General features: G+C 41.8%; 1 protein-coding gene across 1 annotated transcript in view; it reads left to right on the top strand.

Annotated features, from left to right (window-relative positions):
- The first annotated feature begins 9,981 nt into the window (after positions 1-9,981).
- The window catches only part of nbeaa (neurobeachin a), an 87,657-nt gene continuing 75,276 nt past the window's right edge, over positions 9,982-22,362 (top strand). The window contains 2 exon segments of the mRNA XM_070843141.1: positions 9,982-10,077; positions 10,117-10,317. Of these exon segments, the coding sequence (XP_070699242.1) occupies positions 9,982-10,077; positions 10,117-10,317 (297 nt within the window).

The following is a 22,362-nucleotide window of genomic DNA, read 5'->3' as shown; positions in this document are numbered from 1 at the left end:
GATATGACCTAATATGACAGTCAGAGCGTTATTACTGTATCTACCTGAAGCTTACACAACTATAATTTTGTTGTATGTACGATAAATAATGGCATAAAAGTTACTAATCTGTAAAGTTGAATACCCGTATTTGTACTAATTATTTTTAGAAATCTATCTTTTTAAAATGTCACACGGTCTACCAGTGGAATACACCATACTCATTTGAGTTTCCCTCTCAGATGTGTTATTGAATAGATCTGAAACAGCAGGACACATTCACCCCTGACCTTCTTTTATCACAGTCGATCAAAAATTATGACAAAAACATCGCAAACTGGATCTTGCTGATCTGCATCAGCTTTTTTTACCCCTCCTGCAAAGCTGTAAACTTATCACTAACGTATGCACATTTATAAAATGCACCTGATGATTGAATATGATTGAGCCATCTACAGGTAAATATGCATATTTCCCGGTTCTCCCTTTCCATAGGAATGACCTGGACCAGTACAATATGGGTACATGTCAGCATTGCATTGTGAAAAGTGCATTAGTGAAAAAACAAGTACACGAGGGACCTGGATCGCAGTATTTTGGGTGACAGTGAGGGGAAAGATTAATCGGGTCTACAACTGTGCTTTAACCCTCTTATGGATACATTGTGTTGGATATCACTGTTGATTTAGTTCTCTGTCACTATTTTCAGTGTTAATCTTATCTAAATGTTATTTTAAAGTTATTGTTGTCATTATATCGATGTATATGGTATCACTGTTGCTTTTTTGCCGCCATGTTATACAATGTCTAAGACATGTGACCATTTCACTGCTTCTGGGAAGCATGTTTGAAATTGTGTGTGTGTGTGTGTGTGCGCGCGCATGGATGTGCCCGTGTATCTGCATTTTAGATATACAGTATGTACAGTCTGTATAGTAAATATATGTGACGCTTTCTGTGCCAGCAGATCAAACATCGTAGCTTTTCAGGGTCTTCCTATCATATTGATATGCTGAAATGTGAACTTTCCACACACCATCCGAGTAAAGCAATAGCAGACTAAAGCTTGCTCTGCCATGGCACTGCCTTGGCTTTTTGTTTCGGCTGCAGGCTGCGTTGCTATGGTGTTGCTATGATACATTATCTCTACAGTGCCACCGAAATCTTGCGTGGATGCCGTTTGCTGGGGAACAGTGTGGCATGTGTGTGTGTGTGTGTGTGTGTGTGTGTGTGTAAATATGTGTGTATGAGAGAGACAGAAAGACAGAGAAAGAGTGAGTGAGTGACTCTGTGACGTGAGCCCCCGGCTGTGTGGGGAGAGGCTCCAAACCTAGCTGAGTAGATGAGACCAGGGTGATTTCTGCTTGGTTATCTCTGACAAAGTGACAGAAAACAGAACCGTTGTTTCTAAAGAAGACAATAAAAAGTCTAAGAATTCAACGGGGATATTGTCATCTGTGGAAATCTTCAGACAGTGATATTAATAGCATGAGCGTCACAGTAAACACAAGCACAGTGTGTCACACATGATATTTTCCCTGTTATGTGCACTTATGCCCATTGAGTGGTGCTGTTGCCCTACTGGAGGCTGAAGGTCATGAATGAATCTGGAAAGTATGTCATGGTGAATGCTCTTAGACAACTCAGTGAATGAAGAGTCATCAAAGCATCAGGGGTGTTTTCTCCGAGAACATTTTCACCGCTCTCTCCCTGTGTCCTTTCAAGGGATGGATGAGAAAGACCCAAACCTCAACAGCTCAAATCAATACTCAATCACATTTACCTACTTAGCCGTGTTAGATGAGGACTCTCGCAGAGGACGGTCAAGGTGTTTGAATACAGACGCCGCTCTCCCCAGCCTCCCCGTTACCTTTGTAACAACACAGAAATGAGTGAAACAGTGCTTCATTAACTTCTACCTCATTTAACATGTCAGTGATTTCATCTAAAAAGTAGGGCACACTGTTACAGCTCATGAATGTCAATGATCCTCTGCACTGTGGGTGTGCTTTAGTTTCACTACCCTGTGAACAAATGAGGAACATCATGTTGCAAATTAAACAATGAAAAAAGAGGATTACTGACAAGGTGAATCAAGCAGTGATTTTCCCAACAGAATCCACTTTCCTCTGGTGAGGTAGATTTTTTTCTCTCTCTCTTTTGTACAGCCACAGGGATCTAAGCAAAAGATGACATTTTGAAGACACAGACTGCACAAAAAGAAAGTGCAATTTCAATATGACAGTGCTGGCGCTCAGTATGTACAGATATAATGCAGATGGATTTAAAACATCAACGTTTTTCCATGCATGTGACCCTGCAGAAGGATATTAAGGGGGACCTCCTCTGGAGAGACCAGGAAGTGCATGTCCAGCTATCACCCCTGTCCAAAACATCCTTACATCCCTGGTGCAATCTGTAGAATATGTCCAAAGGTTTTCAACAGAGGAGCAGTATGATACTGGAGAGAGACAGAGGAGTGTCACTGTTCCAGGAATATAACAACTATATTGATGGGATTCTGAGTCTCAGTATCAAAATGTCAATTTTGCAGTTCAACGTTAATATTGATGGAGTCATTAACTCCATTGATCATTATTTGTCTTAATTTGATTTGGGGGATAACAATGCTCAAACTTTTGGAACAACAACTCCCATATTTGAGGTTATTAGTGGTGTAAACAGGAGGTATAGCCTACTGTTGCCGTGGACTAGTTACTCATCTATGGGCTACAAAATGAGCCCAGTTTTTTTCTTTTTTGTAACCCTGTACTTGAACATATTTTCATCAAATTTGCATCACTAAAAGTATGCCGAATTGGCTATTGGCACTTCCTGTTTGTAATTTACTAATGAATGCATAGCCAACTATCACTTGAGTACTTTGATCCTGAAAAAAAAAAGAAAAACGTGAGGATTCTCAGGCAAGTTCTGGAGCCCGAAGGAGCGTCTTTGTTCTGTGATTTCTAGGTGGATTTATGGACGTCCGAGATACCGGAGATAAAGATGTTCCCGTGATGAGTAAGTCCCACTGCATTTTAAAATAAGTGTGTCATGTTTGTGTGCATAGGTTTGAGGCTCGTTGCTACTTATGTCTCTTTGTGAATCATCTATATTTTTATTTGAATTATTTCATATAGTTTTATTGCTTTAATTGAGTGTTTTGTTAGTTATTTTTTGCATATGTATGTTTGTGCGTGCATATACTGCTCAAAACCAAAACTGACTCATCAGTTTCCCTCAACAAGAACATTTTTAGTCCAATAGCCTAAATATTCAATTAAATATTAAAAATGAATAGTAAATCAAATGAACTCAAAATGCACAAAAGGTAGGCCTACATACTTAACCACATGTCAAATATATTTCTAATTCATAAAGAAAAGTTAATTGAAAAGAAAAGTAATGAATATTAATTCTTGTCTTGCTTCCCTAATTTTTCTCATTTTCTCTCACAAATCGAGAGCTGTCTCATCTTAACTCACCATATCAGACTAAAATAACAGGATATGACAAAATCTCTTATCTCCAATCATTATTAAAAAAAAAACACCAACGTCATTCTCTTTCTGAAGAACTTAGTTGAAGCTTGTGGTGACAGACCACATTCATATTATGGAAGCAGAGCAGGGACAGAGCACAACAGGGGGGGAAACAGATGTATCTCCTCCGGGATGGGCCTAATCCACTGTTTTCTTCCAGACAACCATGATAAGGTCATTAATGAATAAATCATCCAATGAATAAATTATTGATGAGACCATGTTGGCAGTTGTGTGTACAGTATCCTTGAGTATGGGCCCTGGTATTGGCATACTACAACCAAAACTATGCACAATTAATGAAAAAAAATTAGTGAAGCATGTGTTAAAAGCTTCAACAGAGGGGATGTTGAATAAAAGCTCATTTAATTTCAGTGCATAAGGTCGACAGTTGGAGCTCGTTTTAGTGGTTAGGTCAAGCAAGTTTGAATTCAACACTGCTGCACACACTGCATCAGATAAAAAACGATGACCAAATCTTATGCAATAGGCACAAATATCCGCGCAGATGTGGTAAATAAGCACTGCGTATGTAGTATTTCATATGTACATGGATCCTGCTTACATGTATGTACTGAAATGGCAAACAAATTGAGCATGAGCATGGGAAATTCATCATCAAAGAGTGAGATTGTGGTGATAAATTATATATTGTTGTTGTTGTTGTGCGATGATGATGAGATTTTTCAAGCCTTGCAGGTTTAGAAAAGTTAACATCTTTGATATGCACCAATATGGAAACCTCTAGAACAAGAAACCCTGAACATGTGCATCATGAATCTGTAGACATAAACAATACCAATAATATCACATGTGAGTTGTCATGTACAGTTTTCATCAAAAGTACATGTAACTTCCATTATTATGGAACATTTAATGTGTTTTTCTTATTTGGCCAATGTAATTCTGTTACTGGGTTCAAATACAGTAAACTACTGTTCATATTAATGTTTTATATTGAGTTCTACAGAAAAGACATAGATGACAATGCTTTAGTGAGCATACGTACTCCACTGCACAGTATATTTTATGCAATGCAGTGAATAGTTTGATCCAAATTGCCGTACTGACTATAGCAGAGGTGGCCGTAGTGAGAATAGAATTACTGGTTCATTACAGCGCCCGATGGAGCCCTTTTTCACAGCAGTGAGGGCAGACATTTTGATTCGTCATGGTAGTAAGAGCAAAACTGCAACTAATAATCAATGATGGCTCCACTCCTTTAAGGTCAGTGCCAGTGAACCATACCATTGGTTCAGCATGCAAATTATGAGAACCCTGGAACAGCAACAGCTAATAGAAATCCAGTCAGTACTCATGCTACATCGGTTTTGAGTAAATATGCTGTAAGAAGGGTCCACTGATTGGTACGACAAAAGTGGAACCTATTCTTGGCTCATTGGCTCAAGTGCCTCACCTGCAAAGACTTGTAAGTACAGTTGGAGCTCATTACAACAGAGTTAACCACTGTTTGTGCCTCTCAAGTATTACTATTATATTTCAGTCACAGAGCAAAGCATCTGGTTTTCTGAATTACCAAGTGATCTTTGAAAAAGCCCTGAAGGTCATTTTCTAACTCTTGACTGCTGTTGTGAAGGTATTTCCAGAATCCTCAAATACACATTTCACCATCTGGAAGAAAAAATATTCTGTCAGCTCCTGCAGAGACAAGAACAACACTATGACGGGAGTTAGAGTGAACCAAAACAGGACAGTTGCAGGTCCGACACCTGAACAATGAGGTAAAGTCAGTATAAACCTCAGTAAAGCCGAGAGGAGCAGCAGATTTGAGTGGTAATTCTCTGTAGGTCCATCACAACGAGATCCATTTTTACATTTGTCATTTCATACATTATCCCAAAAGTATCGATTATAGCAGCTTCAAGACAATCACCTTTGATGCTTCATTTATAGAGCGCAGACAGTTGCTTGCAGGTCACACTGGGTCGCTGGGTGACTACATGTGATAATTGACTGCACTGTCACCTTTTGCACAGTGTGCACACTCATGGGCCGTGCATACGTAGAGGCTTTAACTTGTAATTTTCTCATGATCTTGAATAGAAAAATAGATTTTTCACACTGTTCAACTATGTCAGCTAATATGTAAGATTGTATTCCACTGCTTCTAAAGCTATATCACACCTCTGTATCGAGTAAATGTCTTGCTTTTATTTTAAGGCTGTATATTCTAAGAGTAAATTCTGGGTTGTATCTGGTTACACACAGATATTCAACATGGCAGATTTGATATCTCTGTAAATCTTGAGATATTGAGTAGAATTATTAATAAAGTTATGAGGGTTTGAACAATTCTCGGTTGCATAATAATTGACCCATTAAGGGGTTGAGAGTCCACAGAGTTTAAGAGATCGAGCCATATGGGATCATTGTCACGTACGCCGGCAACAAAGGTGCAGGTGCTGCTAAGAAGCAGATGTGTTTGGACATTGTTCACTGTCCTCTGGTGCACAGATTTTCAGAGGTGGCTTTGCAAACTCAATAGCCTTTGGAGTCCATACGCCATGCGTAAGCTTTTCCATCAAACTGAAGTGCCTGTTTCATCTCAGCTGGATTTTTCATGGCCACCACCACAGTTCAGTAGCCTCTGTGTTCCAGCCCAGTCAAAGAGCTGAGTCCTTGATCCCAGGTCGTGACCCCTGTCAAAGAACTGGCTCCTTCATCCCCGCAGCTTTCCACACCAAACGGAGTGGTACCACGAACCAGCGCCTCTCGCCATTTGGATAATTAAATGAAAAAGTGTAACATATCTTACACCAAAGAATATTTTCTATTGGAACATTTTGCTCCTTACCATTAAAAATCCTTAATCTCCAAAAGGGAAATTTTTCCTTGACTAAGACAAAAGACTTGTGTAAACTTTCACCACTGCGCACTTCTGAGTTCATTCAGTGGGCTTTTGATAGGGATTCATAAGAGAAAAGACGGTCTAATCTTCTTAACCCATGGAGGAGTGTGTAATCCTTAAAACACGACAATGACCAATATTGAGGTTATGAGATTTTAGCAGGATGATGTTTTTTTTTCCTCATCGCTCTTTCCTCCAGACTGGTACATAGGCACTCTTTTTATCTTTAAAACTTTAATAAGCTACTTTGTGGTGTCCTTCGAGGATTGTCCTCTTCAATTCCGCCGGTATTGCAGGAACTGAGTGAACGAGACAGGGGGAGTATGGCTTGTTAAAAGTATTTATTCCCAAGATTGTAGAGGATCTAAATAAAGGAGCCAATAAGGAAATCCTGCCTAATGCCCTCAGAGTGTGAACTTGAAGTCTTTTAGTCCATTACTAAGTATCTTTTTCAGCAAACAAGTGAACAAAATGTCCAGTAGAGAGAGGATTCTGTTTTTAACATAATATATGTTCCCACAGATTTCAAGAATGTAATTTTCTTGATTTCTGCACAATGAATTGCTACCTTGCTTTAACATACAGACAAGAATATCCAGAGAATTCCCTTCCCTTAATATGACACTGAATCAAGTTGGATGATTCTTTATTGTAATACAAGGGAAACAATACAAAAAAACAAGATTATGGTTATAAATGACCTTGGTTAGAACCATCATAAATGAAAAATATAAAGTTTCTTTTTACTAAATGTTAGAGGGAACCATTTGTTTACTGAAGACTTCAGCTCTGTAATCAGTTTCTTTCCATCTCTCATCTCTATCTCTGCCTTACACACACACACACACAAACATGGACAGACACACAGGAGAGCACATGGACTAACACCCACACACTTAATGATGACTCACATCCGTCTGCAAAAACCGGAAATTATTACCTGTGTTTCTATCACTGCCCAAGGTCAGCCTTAAAGTCTGCTTTTCAATTGGTCCTAATAGCAGAGACAGAGTTTGGGAAGCAGGATAGACAAAGTAACATGTTAAATTAAAACCTTTATTCTGCTATTTCAACATCTAAAAATTATGGCATCATTTCCGTTCAGGCCTTGATCCAATTATCAGTCATTCAAAAGATTACAGCTGATAGCAGATACTTGTCAGTCTGAACCTAACCACAACCACTGCACAAAAAACAAATTGCAAAGAAACAAACTGCATTTTCTCCAGTTTGCACCGATCAAACCCTTTCTGACAGACGTCCCCCTCTGCTGCTCTCTCCCTGCCTGATACTCACCGAGTCCCAGTCGCCTCTGAAGCTCCAGTGCTCTGATCATCAGCCCACACAAGACACTGGGACTACCTCCACTCATCTATAGAAAGGTACACCGGAACAGAGAGGTAAATGACTGCCTGCCTACAAGTGCTGCACCTCTATTGGCGGTGAGCGAGGGAAAAGAAAGAGATGAGGTGAAGGAGAGAGAGGAAAGGAAAGAGAAGAGAAGGAGAACAATGTTTGTGCTTTTAACCAATCACCAACTAGATCCCGGTTAAGACCTCTCTTTCTGCTAAAGAAGTCCTTTGTGGAATCATAACAAAGCTCCAGAAGCAAGCCTTTGTCTGAAAACAAAGAGGAGTGTGTTTGTGTGCGAGAGAGAGCCTCCTATTGTGTTTGTGTGCGTGTGTGTGTATGCGTGTGTGTGCACGTGAACCCAAGTGCGCGGACATGAGAGACCAAGATAGCATGTGTTAGTTTGAGAAATTGCTTCTCTGAGTGTGAGGGAAGTGTGTAACAGGTGCAAATGTTGTGTGTGAGTGTGCATTTGACAGAGAGAGAGTGTGTGTGTGATTGTCTCCTTCATTTCCTTTGTAGTGAAGATTGGGTTGAGGGGAAAAAAAAAAAAATCGAGATGGCCTCTGCTCATCTGTAAAATTCTCTAATAATCTCAAGTGCGCTCACCAAATGCAAGACACGCTCACACACACAGACAGGAAATGTCACTCCCATGTCATTCCCACCTTGTCACCCCTATCAACGGTCAAGCATCTCAAGAAAAATGAGCGAGGCATCGCAGAGACTGCTGTCAGTGCCTACATGAAAATACACACAGACACAGTGACGAATCAGCCTCTATAGCCACCTTGTTAATGAAAATCCTACCCAGCAGATGTGCCCAACTGGAAGGACACGTGGAGTGTGAAACAGGCTTATGAATGCATACAGGTAGTGAACCTCCAGTCACAGCCTGTGCAGCCACCAGAGGATAATACAAGCGTGTGAGTGATTATGTGTGTGTGAGAGACACCGGCTGGACCTCTGAGACAGGGCTCAGTGAGACTCAGATGACAGAAAGACCTTAGAAAAATGTAAAGAAAACCTCCAGATGCCGTTAAGCATGCAGGACATTGTAGCCTCATCCAGGCTGAATTAATGGAAGATACTTGTAAACATAGACCGATATAAATATACTGTACAGTACACATACATACTGTACAGTTTCTGCCTGTGTACTGCTGGTTTTCCACCTGGAGGCTTGTTTGCTAAAAGTGCCCTACTTTTCCTGCTGTGCAAAAACACAGAGCATAATTTTGGGGCAATATATTCTACTTTAGGAACTGTAAGAAATAGAGATGGTGCTTTGGGAAACAGGAGGCACGAGGAGGATTTGGAAGAGAGATGGTGAGGTATAAGAGGGTGTTGTGCAAAGAATGAAAATAATTGCAGGAGGGGAGAGGTGTGGACATCAGGGAAAGAGGAGCGGAAGTGAGAAAGTCACAGAGGAAGAGCTGTGCGTCAAAAGAGAAATCACGTGATACTTAATGAGCGAGCAAAGGTACCTGAGATAAACAGGGGACAGCCGTAAGTGGGACAGATGGATAGCCTCTGAATATATAAACAGCATCCGTCTGGAAGCCAGACTCCCTAAACTGCATGAACTCATTCTGAATTTCCCCTGAACTGCACCCACAATACGTAATACTTATTGCTGCTGCTTCCCTTTTAACTCTGTTTTCAGCTCTTCATTCATCTTCATTTACATCTCCAGGGCCCTTAAATATTCAGATACAAAACAAAAACAAACCCCCCCAAAAAAAACACCCAGTTGTGTAGGTGGTGCTGTGCTCTGTATGAACCCATGCATGGATGGCTCCATGTTATTCTGCCTCAGCACCCCACCAGAAAACCCTCAAGTGCGCATGCGCGGCTAGAGCGCGCTGCCGCAGACAGGGGGCGTCAACATGGCGCTCTCTTCTCGACGACCGCACTGACTGCAACCTGCCAATGAGAGAGAGAGAGAGACAGAGGAGAGAGACAGACACACACAGAGAGAGAGAGAGAGAGAGAGAGAGAGAGAAGCGTAGGCTACCATTCTGTCAAACCTCCAGCCTTTTTGTCAGCCTTATGAATCCCTACACATTTTCAGGAGGTTAGGGTGAATTCAGCGGAATTTTTTTTTTGTTTTTAACGCGCCGCTCTCGCTTGTTTCCCCCTGCGCAGTGGATGGTTTTTGTGCAGCAGCAGACGCAGCTTGTAGAGCAGGTGTGAGAGACAGCGGCGACCGCTCCTCTCCTCCCTGTTTCCAAAGGGGAAATGTCGAGCGAGAAGCCGGTTTCAGCACCACCGGGCTCTGCTTCCTCGCTCACGGACACAGACCGAGACTCCCATCCTCCTCCGCCAGGCTCCTCCGCGCAGCAGCAGCAGCAGCAGCCGCCGCCGCCGCAGCAGCAGCAGGTCGCCGCGGGCGCTGGCTCCGGCGCCACCGGGGAAAGGATGGTGTCTGCAGCCGGCTCTATGGTCCTCCCAGCCGGGGTGATCAACCCCGCTGTCCCGATCAGGAATATCCAGATGAAATTCGCCGTGTTGGTGGGCCTGATCCAGGTCGGAGAGGTTAGCAACAGGGACATCGTGGAGACTGTGCTGAACCTGGTGAGTGGGATCGGGATGGAGCAGTGTTGGAGAAACCAGAACGGCATAGAAAACAGTAGAATCACAGCCCTATGTTTTATTTACGATGCTTCACTCCCTTGGTCGTGTGGCTTTCAGAGGATGATGTCATTTGTTTGTTCGGAGGATGGATGTGGGCTTTTTTCTTTTCTGCAGATAAAAAGGAGCACACACGAGGCTGTGTGCTGGGGAATAAATAGGCTGAGGCTGTATTATTGTAAAGCCAAGAGGAGCTGAATGAAGCATGTGACCCCCACCAAGGCATCGAGGTAGTCTAATTACCAGCCATTGTTGACTAAAGAACCCCTCAGCGGTGCAACAAGCAAAAATACATTTGCAGTCAAACTGTAGCGGATAGGGGGAAAGTGTAAGCAGGCAATTCTCCTGACCCCGATATGTACCCCGAAGTGATGCATAGGCAGGTTGTACCAAACCGCGAATGGTTGCAATGTTGCGCACAACACCGACACCAAAGCGGAATTATTTCGTTTTTCCTAAAAAGCAAAATCATGCAGGTATGCACGTCGGTCGAGCACTGAAACAAATCCAGCCCGACACGGACAAAGGCCGACTAGCATTGTGCTACCCATCGACATATGTGTGTGTGTATGAGAATGGCTCAAAATTATGCATAGGCCTATTGTTGGAGGCAGGGCCCTGCATCCTGTGCGCAGAGGAGTGATGTATAGGTAGCTGTGACACGGTTAGCGGTTTATATTGCTGTGCTTCAAACGGCGATTATTTTATTTATGGTTCAGATGTACGTTGCCACCTCCCCTCCAGCTTTCCTCCTCCATCCGAGGTTGTGTCTGCGATGCTGGGCCTACCCTACACACCAGAGGATTTAATCCAGCTGGGTTTTTTTTTTTGACATGACTGGTGTTTCCCGTTACAAAACAGATGAGCAAAATGCACAGCAGACGCTGGTCTGGAGGACTAATGCGTTAGGAGGATATAGGACGTGTGTGCTGGATGCTGCCAGGCTGTTTTCCCTCCTCCATGCATCAGGCAATGGCGTGTGCTGCATGATATTCCATATCTGCCATGAAGAGCAGGCTCTGATCATTATTCATTTTCTGTTCAGGAAGAGGTAGAATAATGTAGACATAATTTATAACCTGATTTTAGACCAGTGCTTTCTGGAGGTTAACTATTTCAGGGTTTCATGTAGGCAGTGGCCTATTTACTCACTGCATGCTTGGAGCAGGACAGCCTACAGCTGGGCTAAACCATTTCTCTCTCAGTCAGGCTGGTGAGCCGTCCAGATCCAGGTCGCCTCTCATCTCCCAATCGATTATTGGTATTACACAGAAAAGCAGGGGGGCTTTGCTGGCTCACTCCGACCTTGTCTCCTTCCCTTACAACCCCCCCCCCCTCTGGCTGCACAGGCTGATAACCATCCATCCTGTTCCACGGCCTCCTCCGTCACTCTGGAGGGGCTGAGAGGAGTGATGCTGCCTGCATAGACCGGCCTGGCAGGGCAATGCCATGCATTTAAAAGCAGGTGGAGAGGAGGAGGAGGAGAGGGGGTTGAGGGAGGGTGGGGGAGGAGAAGAGAGAGAGTGGAGGAGGAGGAGGATGAGGTGGTAGGATGCTGCAGTGGCTATGTGCTCAGAAATCACCAGCTGATGCAGCGAAAGAGGAAAGGACTCTGGATTGGTCCACATCAGATCAGTGAAAGCTCATCAGAGCGTTCATCTGAAATGTGCTCTGTTTTACATAAATGCCTATGTTTAGGCCCACTCTTTATTTGTGAATGTTGGTCTGATGCATTAACACACAAAGGCCTGACACCCTGACAAATTACAGCTGTATGTGTTAGCCATACAAAGCTTTACTTGCTAAATCCTGAATTGAACAGTCAGTTCTGGTTGCAAGGCTGCCAATAGCTAAGCCTGTTAGGGAATTCTGTTGCCCAGCTCCTTAATTAAAAGAGTTGAAACAAAGAGGTGTGGAGGCAGGAACCTCAGTGGTCATGCTGCTGGTACAATGAGTCCACTGTGACCCAAAAGCTGATTCATTATTCCAGTCAATGTGGGAGACCACAGCGGCCACATTCTCCGTCCACTGTGGCTGTATTGATCAGATCCCACTGCGGCTTGGGTGAACAGATGGCTTGTCGGCTGGATCAGATATGCTCCCCGTTCTATACGGCACGATGCTGGCTTCTGGAGAGTGATGAACTGTTGTGTCTGTAGAAAGAAAGAGGAGAAAAGGAGAGAGAAGACAATGAAAATCAACTTCACTGTATCTACTGATACAGTGACAAACAGCAGAGCAGAATCAGTTTATCAGCAGCCTGTGTAGCCAAGAGCGCAGGGCACGCTGTTGTTCTTTAATAAAGTAATAATCGTATTGTTAAATAAAGTGAACGTGCAGATGCAGTACATGCAGTGCACATATACACGTACATTATGTGTGTGGGCTGCCGGCGGTGAGGTGCTCAGCTATTATCATCAACAAGGCATCACAGTTGTCAAGGCAACACTGCTCTTTGACTGCCTGCCTCCAGACGCTCGACCACCTGGTGTTGCTTTCCACTTCCGGACTTCAGTCACAGTAACATTTCTCTCTATCTCTCACGCTCTTTCTTTGTCTGTCTATCTCTCCGTCTCCTTTTGTGCGCTGATGCTTGATGTCTTTATGGCTAGAGGAAATTTTAGCGAGATCACCAGCGAATGTTTTCTGTAAGGCAGGGTGACAAATTAACGGAAACATTAGGTGCCTTAGGTGATGGGTAACCACGAGACTGGTTTCCATAATGCTTGCTTCAGGTTGTACAAGTCTCTGAATCTCTAAATGTGGGATGAACACAGATTTCTAAAAGATATTCCCCCGTTTAGTGTTTTTATGATGGTGGTGGAAAGCACGTCGGAGAAATCCCTCCAAAAGGCCACAACATATGTTTCACATGATTTGCATGCTTATCAAACCGTTCAGCGAGCCCACCATGGAGGCATTGTGCATTTATTATGTTTCTCCTCTCATTTATTATTCCTTTCCCTTCAATTTGTCGCCTGTTTTTAGCTTTGAAGTATGAATGCACGTCAAGCCTTTGGGCTGTTGTAGATGATAAACGGGATATTATTTTTATCCTGTTTAAAATGACCGAATAGATTTTGGTTTTTCAGATAAAACAGGGCAACAAAATCTCTGTGGTCATGCTGCTTATAAGCCCTAGACAAATTCAATTGTGCTTTGTGTGTGGTCTTAGGCCAAAAAGGTTGGGGACCACCATTATAGACGACACTCTACAGGATGGGATACTTGATGGTGTGGTGATGGACCCATTTACTGGTTCATTCCTTTAGAGGACAGTGCTTTCTTTTCCCTCACTGTACTGTGGATTGAAACCTCATTTCTTTTTCTAGTTAATGGGTGGCCACTTGTACCCCAGGGTTATTTGCTTCGACATGTTGTGATGTTGGATATTGGAGGAGGCCAGGTGAGGAGGAATGTTTGTTGACACGAGGAAGAGGGTTGAAATGTGATCCATCTGAACTGTACTGTCATATCTATCCTTTATTCGTAGAATTGAGAGAAATATTTCAAATGCGTCTACGAGAGGTACTGTCAGCCTTGCCTGAGTACAGCACCAGCTGTGCTTATTTATAGACAGCTTTATCTAGTTGTAATGCTTTTTTTGGGATCAAAACGGCCTGTTTGTCTGGTGCAGAAAAAGACTTGTGACCCACTCTGGCTCACTCTGGGTCTCCATGCCCGTTCTTTGCTTTTCATTCTCTCTTTCACCTTCCTTCCCGGCCGGATACAATATCTTCTGGCAGTGTCAATCCCCACCTGAGCCCCTTTAGTGGTCCCACTGAGTCTCTGTTAGCAAATGTCTCATTATTCTTGGCCACACACTCCACAATCACCAAGGTCACCTGATACTGAGTCCACGGCCAGCAGAGTCAGAGTCAGCACAACACACTAAGTCAGACCCACACAAAAACACCAAAAAATAAACACGCACTCACTCAGATGTTCATATGTTGACACTGAGACACGCACAGACACACAGCGGCGCGATCACTTGCACACATACAGTAGCAACCCATTGATAGTTTCTCTTTCCGAAGGATTAACAACTAAACCAAAAAGTAAATGTATGAAAATAGGAAAAAGCCCAAAGGAAACATGTTTTTAAGTACTTCTGTGCTTTGCCATGTGTTCAACACTGCTTGACCCTCTGTCTGGAGTGCAGTGACACTGTCATGCTGATTTATACCACACAGATTTCTAAAGGAATAGGTCACCCAATTTCAAAACATATAATGTGACATGCTATTTTATCCTGAGGTTGTTTGAAATGGCGGTCTAAAATTCAGTTTAATTTAACTGTTTTCCCTGTTTTGCCCTGTGGCGGTTCACCTAGGGCAGAGGCTAACTATTTCCCTGCAGCAGTGTAATCTGCTTGCATGGCCATGCAGGGGAATAACAATGCGTCACTGTGTGCTTGCACAGCCATGCAGATGACTTTCCAGTAATAGACTTAGATAAACTGAAAATTAATGTGTGACCTTGGTAATGTGTTTAGAAAATGATGATGGACCTTTGCAGAAATATAATAGATGTTTCTTTAAAATCAGCAGTTTTCTAACATTGTTTTTATGTTTACTGTCGCCACAGCACACAATTAAAGGTGCTTTAATATACAGCATCACTATTTCATTGTCAGATAAATTGTGGTGGTGTTGGCTTTGTATTATTATTTCCATGTCTAATGAGACCATGGTCAAGATGACACACCATCGGTGTTCCTGAAACTAGGACCACTTTTCCAGTAACTACCATTATGCAAACAGGATCATGCTTGTTACATCATCGTGTGCTTGTGTTGCCTTTTTAGATTTTCATAAATATTTTGTTACTATGAGTTTTTGCCTTTATTTGTCTTTGTTTTGGATCAGCAGTGGCTTTCTGTTGTCTGTAAAGTGACTCAACTGATTTCACGTGAAATTGTAAAATCGTCTACAGGCTAGTTGAAGTTTCTAATGAGCTCAGCAGTGGTGTATTTGTTCATACTATTATTATTGTAGTGATATTTATGTTCAAATGCTACAAGTAACCCTTACTGTATGCACATGGATATCCTGTTAACAGTTCTTGTGTAATCTCTTTCAAAATGGCAAAACAACAAACAAAACAGCCTAAACAAGGCGGGTCAGGCAGGGAGGCAACTAATGATTATTTTCACCGTTGACTAACCTGACAACTATTGTCTTGATTAATAATTTAGTCTATAAAACAGCAGAAAATAGTGAAAATTGTACATCATAATTTCCTAAAATGCAGTGGAACATGTGTTGTCAACATGCTTGAACCAAATGGTGTTCAGTTTGCTGTCACATATGTCAAAGACAGGCAGCAAATCTTCACAAGCTAGAACAAGGGCATTTTGGCATTTTGGCTTAAAAAATGATTGAAATAATGAACCGATGGGAAATAGTTGCCTGTTATTTTTCTGTCTAACAACTACTTGATTAATTGGCCAATTGTATCTGCCGCAAATATAATTTTGGTCGTATTTTAACTGAATTTCAGTTCTGTGAAGTTCTGTACAGCAGAATTGCCGGTGTTTCCTGTCGTCATGGGGGGGGGGGGGGGGGGGGGGGGCATCAGCCTAAGGCTAATGTTGCAGCAAAGAGAAGAAAAGTGTCTGGAGAAACCCTGCAATTTCAACACACAAATGTCTCAGAAAGAAGATGTACATTTTGTTTGTCTTCTCCAAGTGTTTTGCAGGGGTTATCTTTGGGAAAGATTAGCTGTAATGCTGCAGAGAAGCTTAGTCAGTTTGTGTCTGGGGGCCACAGGCAGTGAGCTAACGGTGCCAGTGCTGACCCATGGAACAAAAACAAGTCAAAACGTTTTCACATGGTGACCTGCCACTTTAACTGCATGACCACACGCACACTCCAAGCCTTCTTTCTCCCTCTCTTTCACACACACACACACACACATACATGCATGCTGTCAAAGAGGTGGGGGGATAGAGGGTGTGGCTTCCACTGCAAGGTCATGAATGACTTTGCTATCTATCACACAGCTGGGTTGTCCTGACCCCTGCTTGAGCTGGAGAGAGACAGAGAGCATGAAAGAGAAGTGGAAAAAGATGGAAGGATGCGCATTTTTATCGTAGAAACAGTAACCAAGGGAGACGGATGATAAAATAAAGGGAGAGAAGTGATGTGAATGATTCAAGGAGTCTCAGAGGGAAAATTGAAAAGTCAGTGATTGTCCTTCAGGTGCTTTTTTCCTCTTGAGTGTAACATAGGTCCAGCTGTACGGTGTACTGTGGGGGTCTGATGAGTTCCGACCCTCCTGTGGAGCCTCATCACTCTGTGGGTATCACTGCTCTCCCTCCTCTGCTCCCGGTGATAGAGGAGTGAGATACAGCAGGAGTCCCATGGATGTGTTTAAACGGTAGAGCTTTGACACTTTTTGTATGAAGCACAAAGCTTGTTAGCGAAATCTTGACATTTTGAGCTTTAATTGGTCATTTGTCATCATCAGTCACATGTCACATTGTGGGATTAGACTCTACTGGCTTGTTAGAATGGTTAGTGACCCTCTGTGAAAGCGAGGGCTGCAGCTATAGCTCTGAGGCACGTAGGACAAATCTAGAAACCATTTCCACTTTGTTAGAAATATCTGGGAAAACAAAAATAAGCAATTAAAAATCGAAAAGTTAAACCTTGTCAGAGCCAATATAATGTTTTTAAGGTGGAATGCTGATTCTTCCTGGTTTCATTATAGTTCATATTCCAGTCCTTTTTGGGTCTGAATTATAACACGATTTGTATGTGTGTGAAACAGTGAGGTGTTAAGCATCCAGGCTAAACCATTCACCCCTCTGTGTCTTAGAGCGCCTCAATTCTGCTCCACTTCTCTAAATTCCTCGTCATCCGTAGTTGGCTGCTATTTCCAGATGCTGGGATTTTCTCCGAGGATAAGCCGTGTCAGGTTTTGGTTCAGAGCACCTTCTGGGAATGGGAGAACACAGAAAAAAAATGTCCCATACTTGCTTAACGGCACCTTTTGTTACTTCTCTGTCACTTCCTTTAGCTCTCCATTCCTTATCTCCTCCAAGCACATCCATCTCCCTAACCCTTCGGTGTAATCTTGTCCCTCGCTCCCTGACTCCCTGGTTGGGTGAAGCGGCTGGTGGATGAATGTGGATGATCCCTATTGTGAGGAGGTAATGAAGCTGTCTGCAGTGCCATTCCTCTCTGGTTCCTAGTCTCCGCTCACTTTCTCCTTCCACTCATCTCTGCCACATTTGAAGCAAAGAAAGCCCGGAGTGAGACTATTTGCTGTTAACCATATGTCTGTGATCTCTTCTTACCGACTGTAGCTTTGCGATGCAGAGGTAAAGAGAAGGGCGAAGGGTGGTAACATGAGAAACTTAGGCCCATTGAGGAAAAAAGAAGGCGTGCAAAGGGAGTGGAGATGAGGAAGGACATATAGGAAGGAGTATAACAGGGTCTTCTCTTATAGCTTTGTTACAATTCAGTTGGCAATAATGCAGAAATCCTCAACTGTCAGAAATCTATTATAAATAAATGACATTGATTTGCTACAAGAGTAGACATTGAGATATCAATTAAACATGAATTTCACATGCAAAGCATGTGCTCATTGCCAACTATTGATCTACAAATTTAATTAGTATTAAACCAAACATTCACATCTTCTGTTCTTTAGGGCTTTCATTATCAATTTTAATTATTTTTCAATTTAACTTGTAATAATTGTAATCATTGTTTAGGTTTAAAAAAAAACCCACCTGGATCTATTAATTGGAGATGAGTAGATAAATTTAAACTGAAATAGCCTTATGCAAGATGACACAGTTAAGGTACTCTGGTGGTGAGGACTGATCAGAATATATAAAAATTAGTGAAGACATGGGGTTCAAGTAGTTCGATCTTGCAGCAGATAAACCAACATTCAAGTCATGAAAAAATAAATTGCATTGCAAGTGATTTGGTTTGGTTTTTCACTTTGGCTTTTGTTAAATTAATGTTTTTTGGTTTTTTTTACCAATTTACCCAGGGTTTATATATCCAAAATGAATGAGGATAAATTCCTAGATAGTTCTTTGAAACAAAATATTGAGCCCTAATAATTTATACCACACAGTGCATAAGGAAATAAAAACCCAAAGTAATGTATGTGTGGAAAATCTTATCAAAGTACGATATGAACCAATAATGAACAAGCGTGTCTTTGCATTTGTGAAACTATAACCACCTAGTTATTTTAACACTATACATAACTAAAAATAAATTGGTTACCAGTGTTATTTTACTAGCCCTTATAAATTATTAATTTCTGCACTATTATCAAAGGAAGCTTATGTACTGACTTGGTCTTGCTTCCTTCGTCTACTCCGTCTATTATCCTTGTTTCCACACTTCATCATGTCTGGCAGGTTCGTGCTATTGTGTCTGGCTCTTTTGTGTTTTTTTTTCTTTGTAAAATGTGTTCAGTGTCGGTGTGTATGATTGTCTGCGGGGGAGGGTGGGTGTTGGTGGGTGTCATTTCTATGGAACCCTCATATAGCACATTTAGATCAAAAACACTGTTGAAACATGGTTTCGTTGCTGCGTGTGCATCAGTTTCCATTTATGTGTGTGTGTGTGTATGTCTCTGTCAGTTTGGCACCCCTACAATGCACTAATCTTCACATTATAGCAAGCTGCTTTATTTGAATCACCTGGTGTTTATGCGCTGGTGAGTGTGTGCCCCCAACATCCCAGAGAGCTGATAAATGAGTGTTCCTACAAACCTTTTGCTTTAGTCTCCTACACCCTCATCTGCACATTTTCTCTGGCAGTGCGCACATACACACCAACGCACACAGGCACACAGAAAATACACACACCGCTCCCTTCCTTCTTGTAGCCCACATCATTGCCTGGCAGGGGTGATATTATATTCATGCTGGCCTACTTCGCCTCTCTCCCTTGGCTCCTCACACACACACACACACACACACATACACACAAACACATCTGCTTTACTGTGAAGTATAGCTAACTGTGAAGCTATTCATCATGCTGCATACTGCAGTGGCCGATGGTTGATTATAGCAAACTTTGTAGTGTGTGTGTGTGTGTGTGTGTGTGTGTGTGTGTGTGTGTGTGTGTGTGTGTAACTTCAGTATTCAAGATCCACTCCTAATGTTATTTCATACCGTAGACATCTAGCATCTCCTTGCTATGCCCATACATACCCTGCAGCATGAAAATCAGTGTCAGTAGTTGTATTGAGTTATTTAACACCACATTAGAGTGGTTAGTAGATCTAAACTCGCTATCAAACCAAAACATTTTCTTCTTTACTTTCTTATTGCTTCCATCTGTAGTCTGCACTGAGTGAACAATGTATCAGGACTGCATGTTCTCCCCATGAAATAGACTTTAACCAGTGAATGCAGATGAGAGCAATGATCCCTAAAGAATTTCATCTAATAAATCCAATTCAGTAATGACGGAGAGCTGTAGATGAAGGGGGAGGGATAAACAAGGATTTTTAGGCTGTCAGACAGGATTTTATTCATAACACAGCACAGCTTGAGAAGAAAGGCCATGGTAATATTTTGTCCTACAAAAAAGACTAGTTAAACAGACGAGAAAGTGGCACAATATGCTTTTTTATTGTGTTCCTTCTCTTTGGATTTGATACTGCCTGGCTAGTACTGCAGCCGCTCTGGTCTTCGCACACACACAATAAAGCCAGGTCTGTGTGCTCTTCTCCATGTCAGCAAGGGAAATAAGAGCAGTGTCCTAATCTACTGAGACTTGATTCGACAATAACATTCTGTATGAGGGCTGAACCTTCTCCCTCCGTTTGGCAACATATTAATCTGACATAGTCTAACCACTAGTACTTGTACAATTTTACAATCTTACATTGTCTCTCATCCAGTAACCAAATTTGTCATAAAAATCCAAAGTGACTGCTGATTAGGACGTGATTATAATTACTTACCAGAGACAGGAAAAGCAGACATATTCAGTCCATGCTGCACCTTTAGCCATTTAAGGAAAAATGGCAGCACAATAATCTTAGAGGAATGCAGCCCAAACTGGTAGTGACCGCATGCACAGCAATGCTAGTGGCCAGTTTATTGTATCACCTAAAGGAAGAAAACTGCACTGTTTAAATATCAGCAAGACTTAGAGTCTACAGCCAAGCTAGCAGCTTCATGCTAATGTCAGCATGCTGTAATGCCCACAATAACAATGCGAGCATGCTAATACTCAGCAGGTATAATGTTCACTGGGTTCACCATCTTAAACATTTGCTAATTAGCACAAAGTATAGCTGAGCATGATGATGATATTTGGTCAAAAGTTGTTGTAGGAAGTATTGGATAAATTGAAATTTTGACATGATGACGGTGCCAGAGGGAAAATCAGGGGATGATCAACATTATTACAAATCCTCTTGGTAGGACATGAATGTATTTCTCAATGTCGTGACAGTCCATCCAATAATTTTAGACGTTTTAGACAAACCAACACTGTAAACAAACTGGTGGCACCAAAGGAAAATTCAGGGGTCACCATGTATCAGTATCAGATTTCATGGTATCCACCATATAGTTATAGTTAGACTATATCTCATTCTGGGCCAAAGCTGTAGACTGACCAACACACTGCCATGTAAAGTCAGGCTATTAGCGTTAAAAGAGAAAAACAGTATTGAAAAAAGGGCCAGTTTTATTCTGCTTTTAAGTGAAGAAATAAATTACAATTGTTACAATAATGACAATTATCAAACTTCAATTGAAGTATGGAAAATTGATGCAGTAGCAATCAGGCTAGTTCTTTACACACTTTAAAGCAATAACAGTTTTGTTCTGGTGTTTAAGTTACAAGTAATTTGTGTTCATAGTTTTGTGATTGGATGATTTGTAGGGGGATAAACGAATAATGAGATAATAAGTTTACGTCATTATTCCCAAACTTTGTACGTGACTGTGAGCACAGCAACACAAAGCAGATAATCACATAAAAAATTGATTTGACAGGCTTTGCCTCACACCTCCTGCGAGCACTTTCACACAGCTGCTGGTACAAGGAGGTGGAGGAAGACGTTTAGCAGCCAACACCTGGCAGTGGTGACTCACTGTGTTACCCTCGCGCTCCCTCCATCATACTGCTTCCCTCTCCTCCTCGACCCTCACCCTGCCCCCGCTGCATTCACGCTCTGGTTCCAAGAAAATGATTAGGTCGGAATACAGAATTTGAATGCAGAGAAGTACACTCGTATAATCAAGCTAATGTATGGATCCAGAAGGTCTTTCTTACAGTATGCGTGTGTGTTTGTGCTACCACAGGGGTCACATATGGAAATTTTAATTCATTCTCAGTCACACAGTGAACTAAATGAGTGTTTGACTAATGGGTAGTACTGTTATGAATCATGTACACTTTTATTATTATTGTTTTTATTCACATATATATTTTTTGTTTGTTTTGACTTCATACCCCTGGCTTTAGACATGATTGTGTTGCTTGCCTATGGGACTGGATTTGCACAGGGATTTTTTCTGCCTCCAAACGTAACATTTATGATTTATGAACTGTCTGTATTTGTTTTTCAAAAGTGACTCATTCGCCCTCCTCTCCCCATCCCTAGAGTTTCTCCTCATGATATTTTGGACTTTGCAAAAGCACCTGAATTTTTATTTTTTTTTTTTAATCTTAATCTCGCAATCCTATTGAAACCAAATGTTTATTTTATTTTCCAAGTGTTTGGCCTTCTTGTGGAAGAGTGTGAGCTCAAAGCTGTGAGTACATGCTGGCAATGGGCTGTGATATTTGAGAATGGATTTTATGTTGATATGACCTTTTGATAGGAAATTGTTTTTTGTGAGTGAGTTTGACTTTTGACATCCTCATCTGGACACCCTGAGGAAGTGTCCCGATAACATTCTGCACTGAAACTACTGTTTAAGTGCGTTACAATATAATACTATTCTAGCAATTTTTGTTATTACTAAGTTTAATATCA

This window comes from Pempheris klunzingeri, chromosome 14, assembly GCF_042242105.1.
Source record: "Pempheris klunzingeri isolate RE-2024b chromosome 14, fPemKlu1.hap1, whole genome shotgun sequence".
Classification (NCBI taxonomy): Eukaryota; Metazoa; Chordata; class Actinopteri; order Acropomatiformes; family Pempheridae; genus Pempheris; species Pempheris klunzingeri.
Note: the sequence above shows the minus strand (reverse complement) of the source record. Positions and strands in the feature narration are given on the sequence as shown.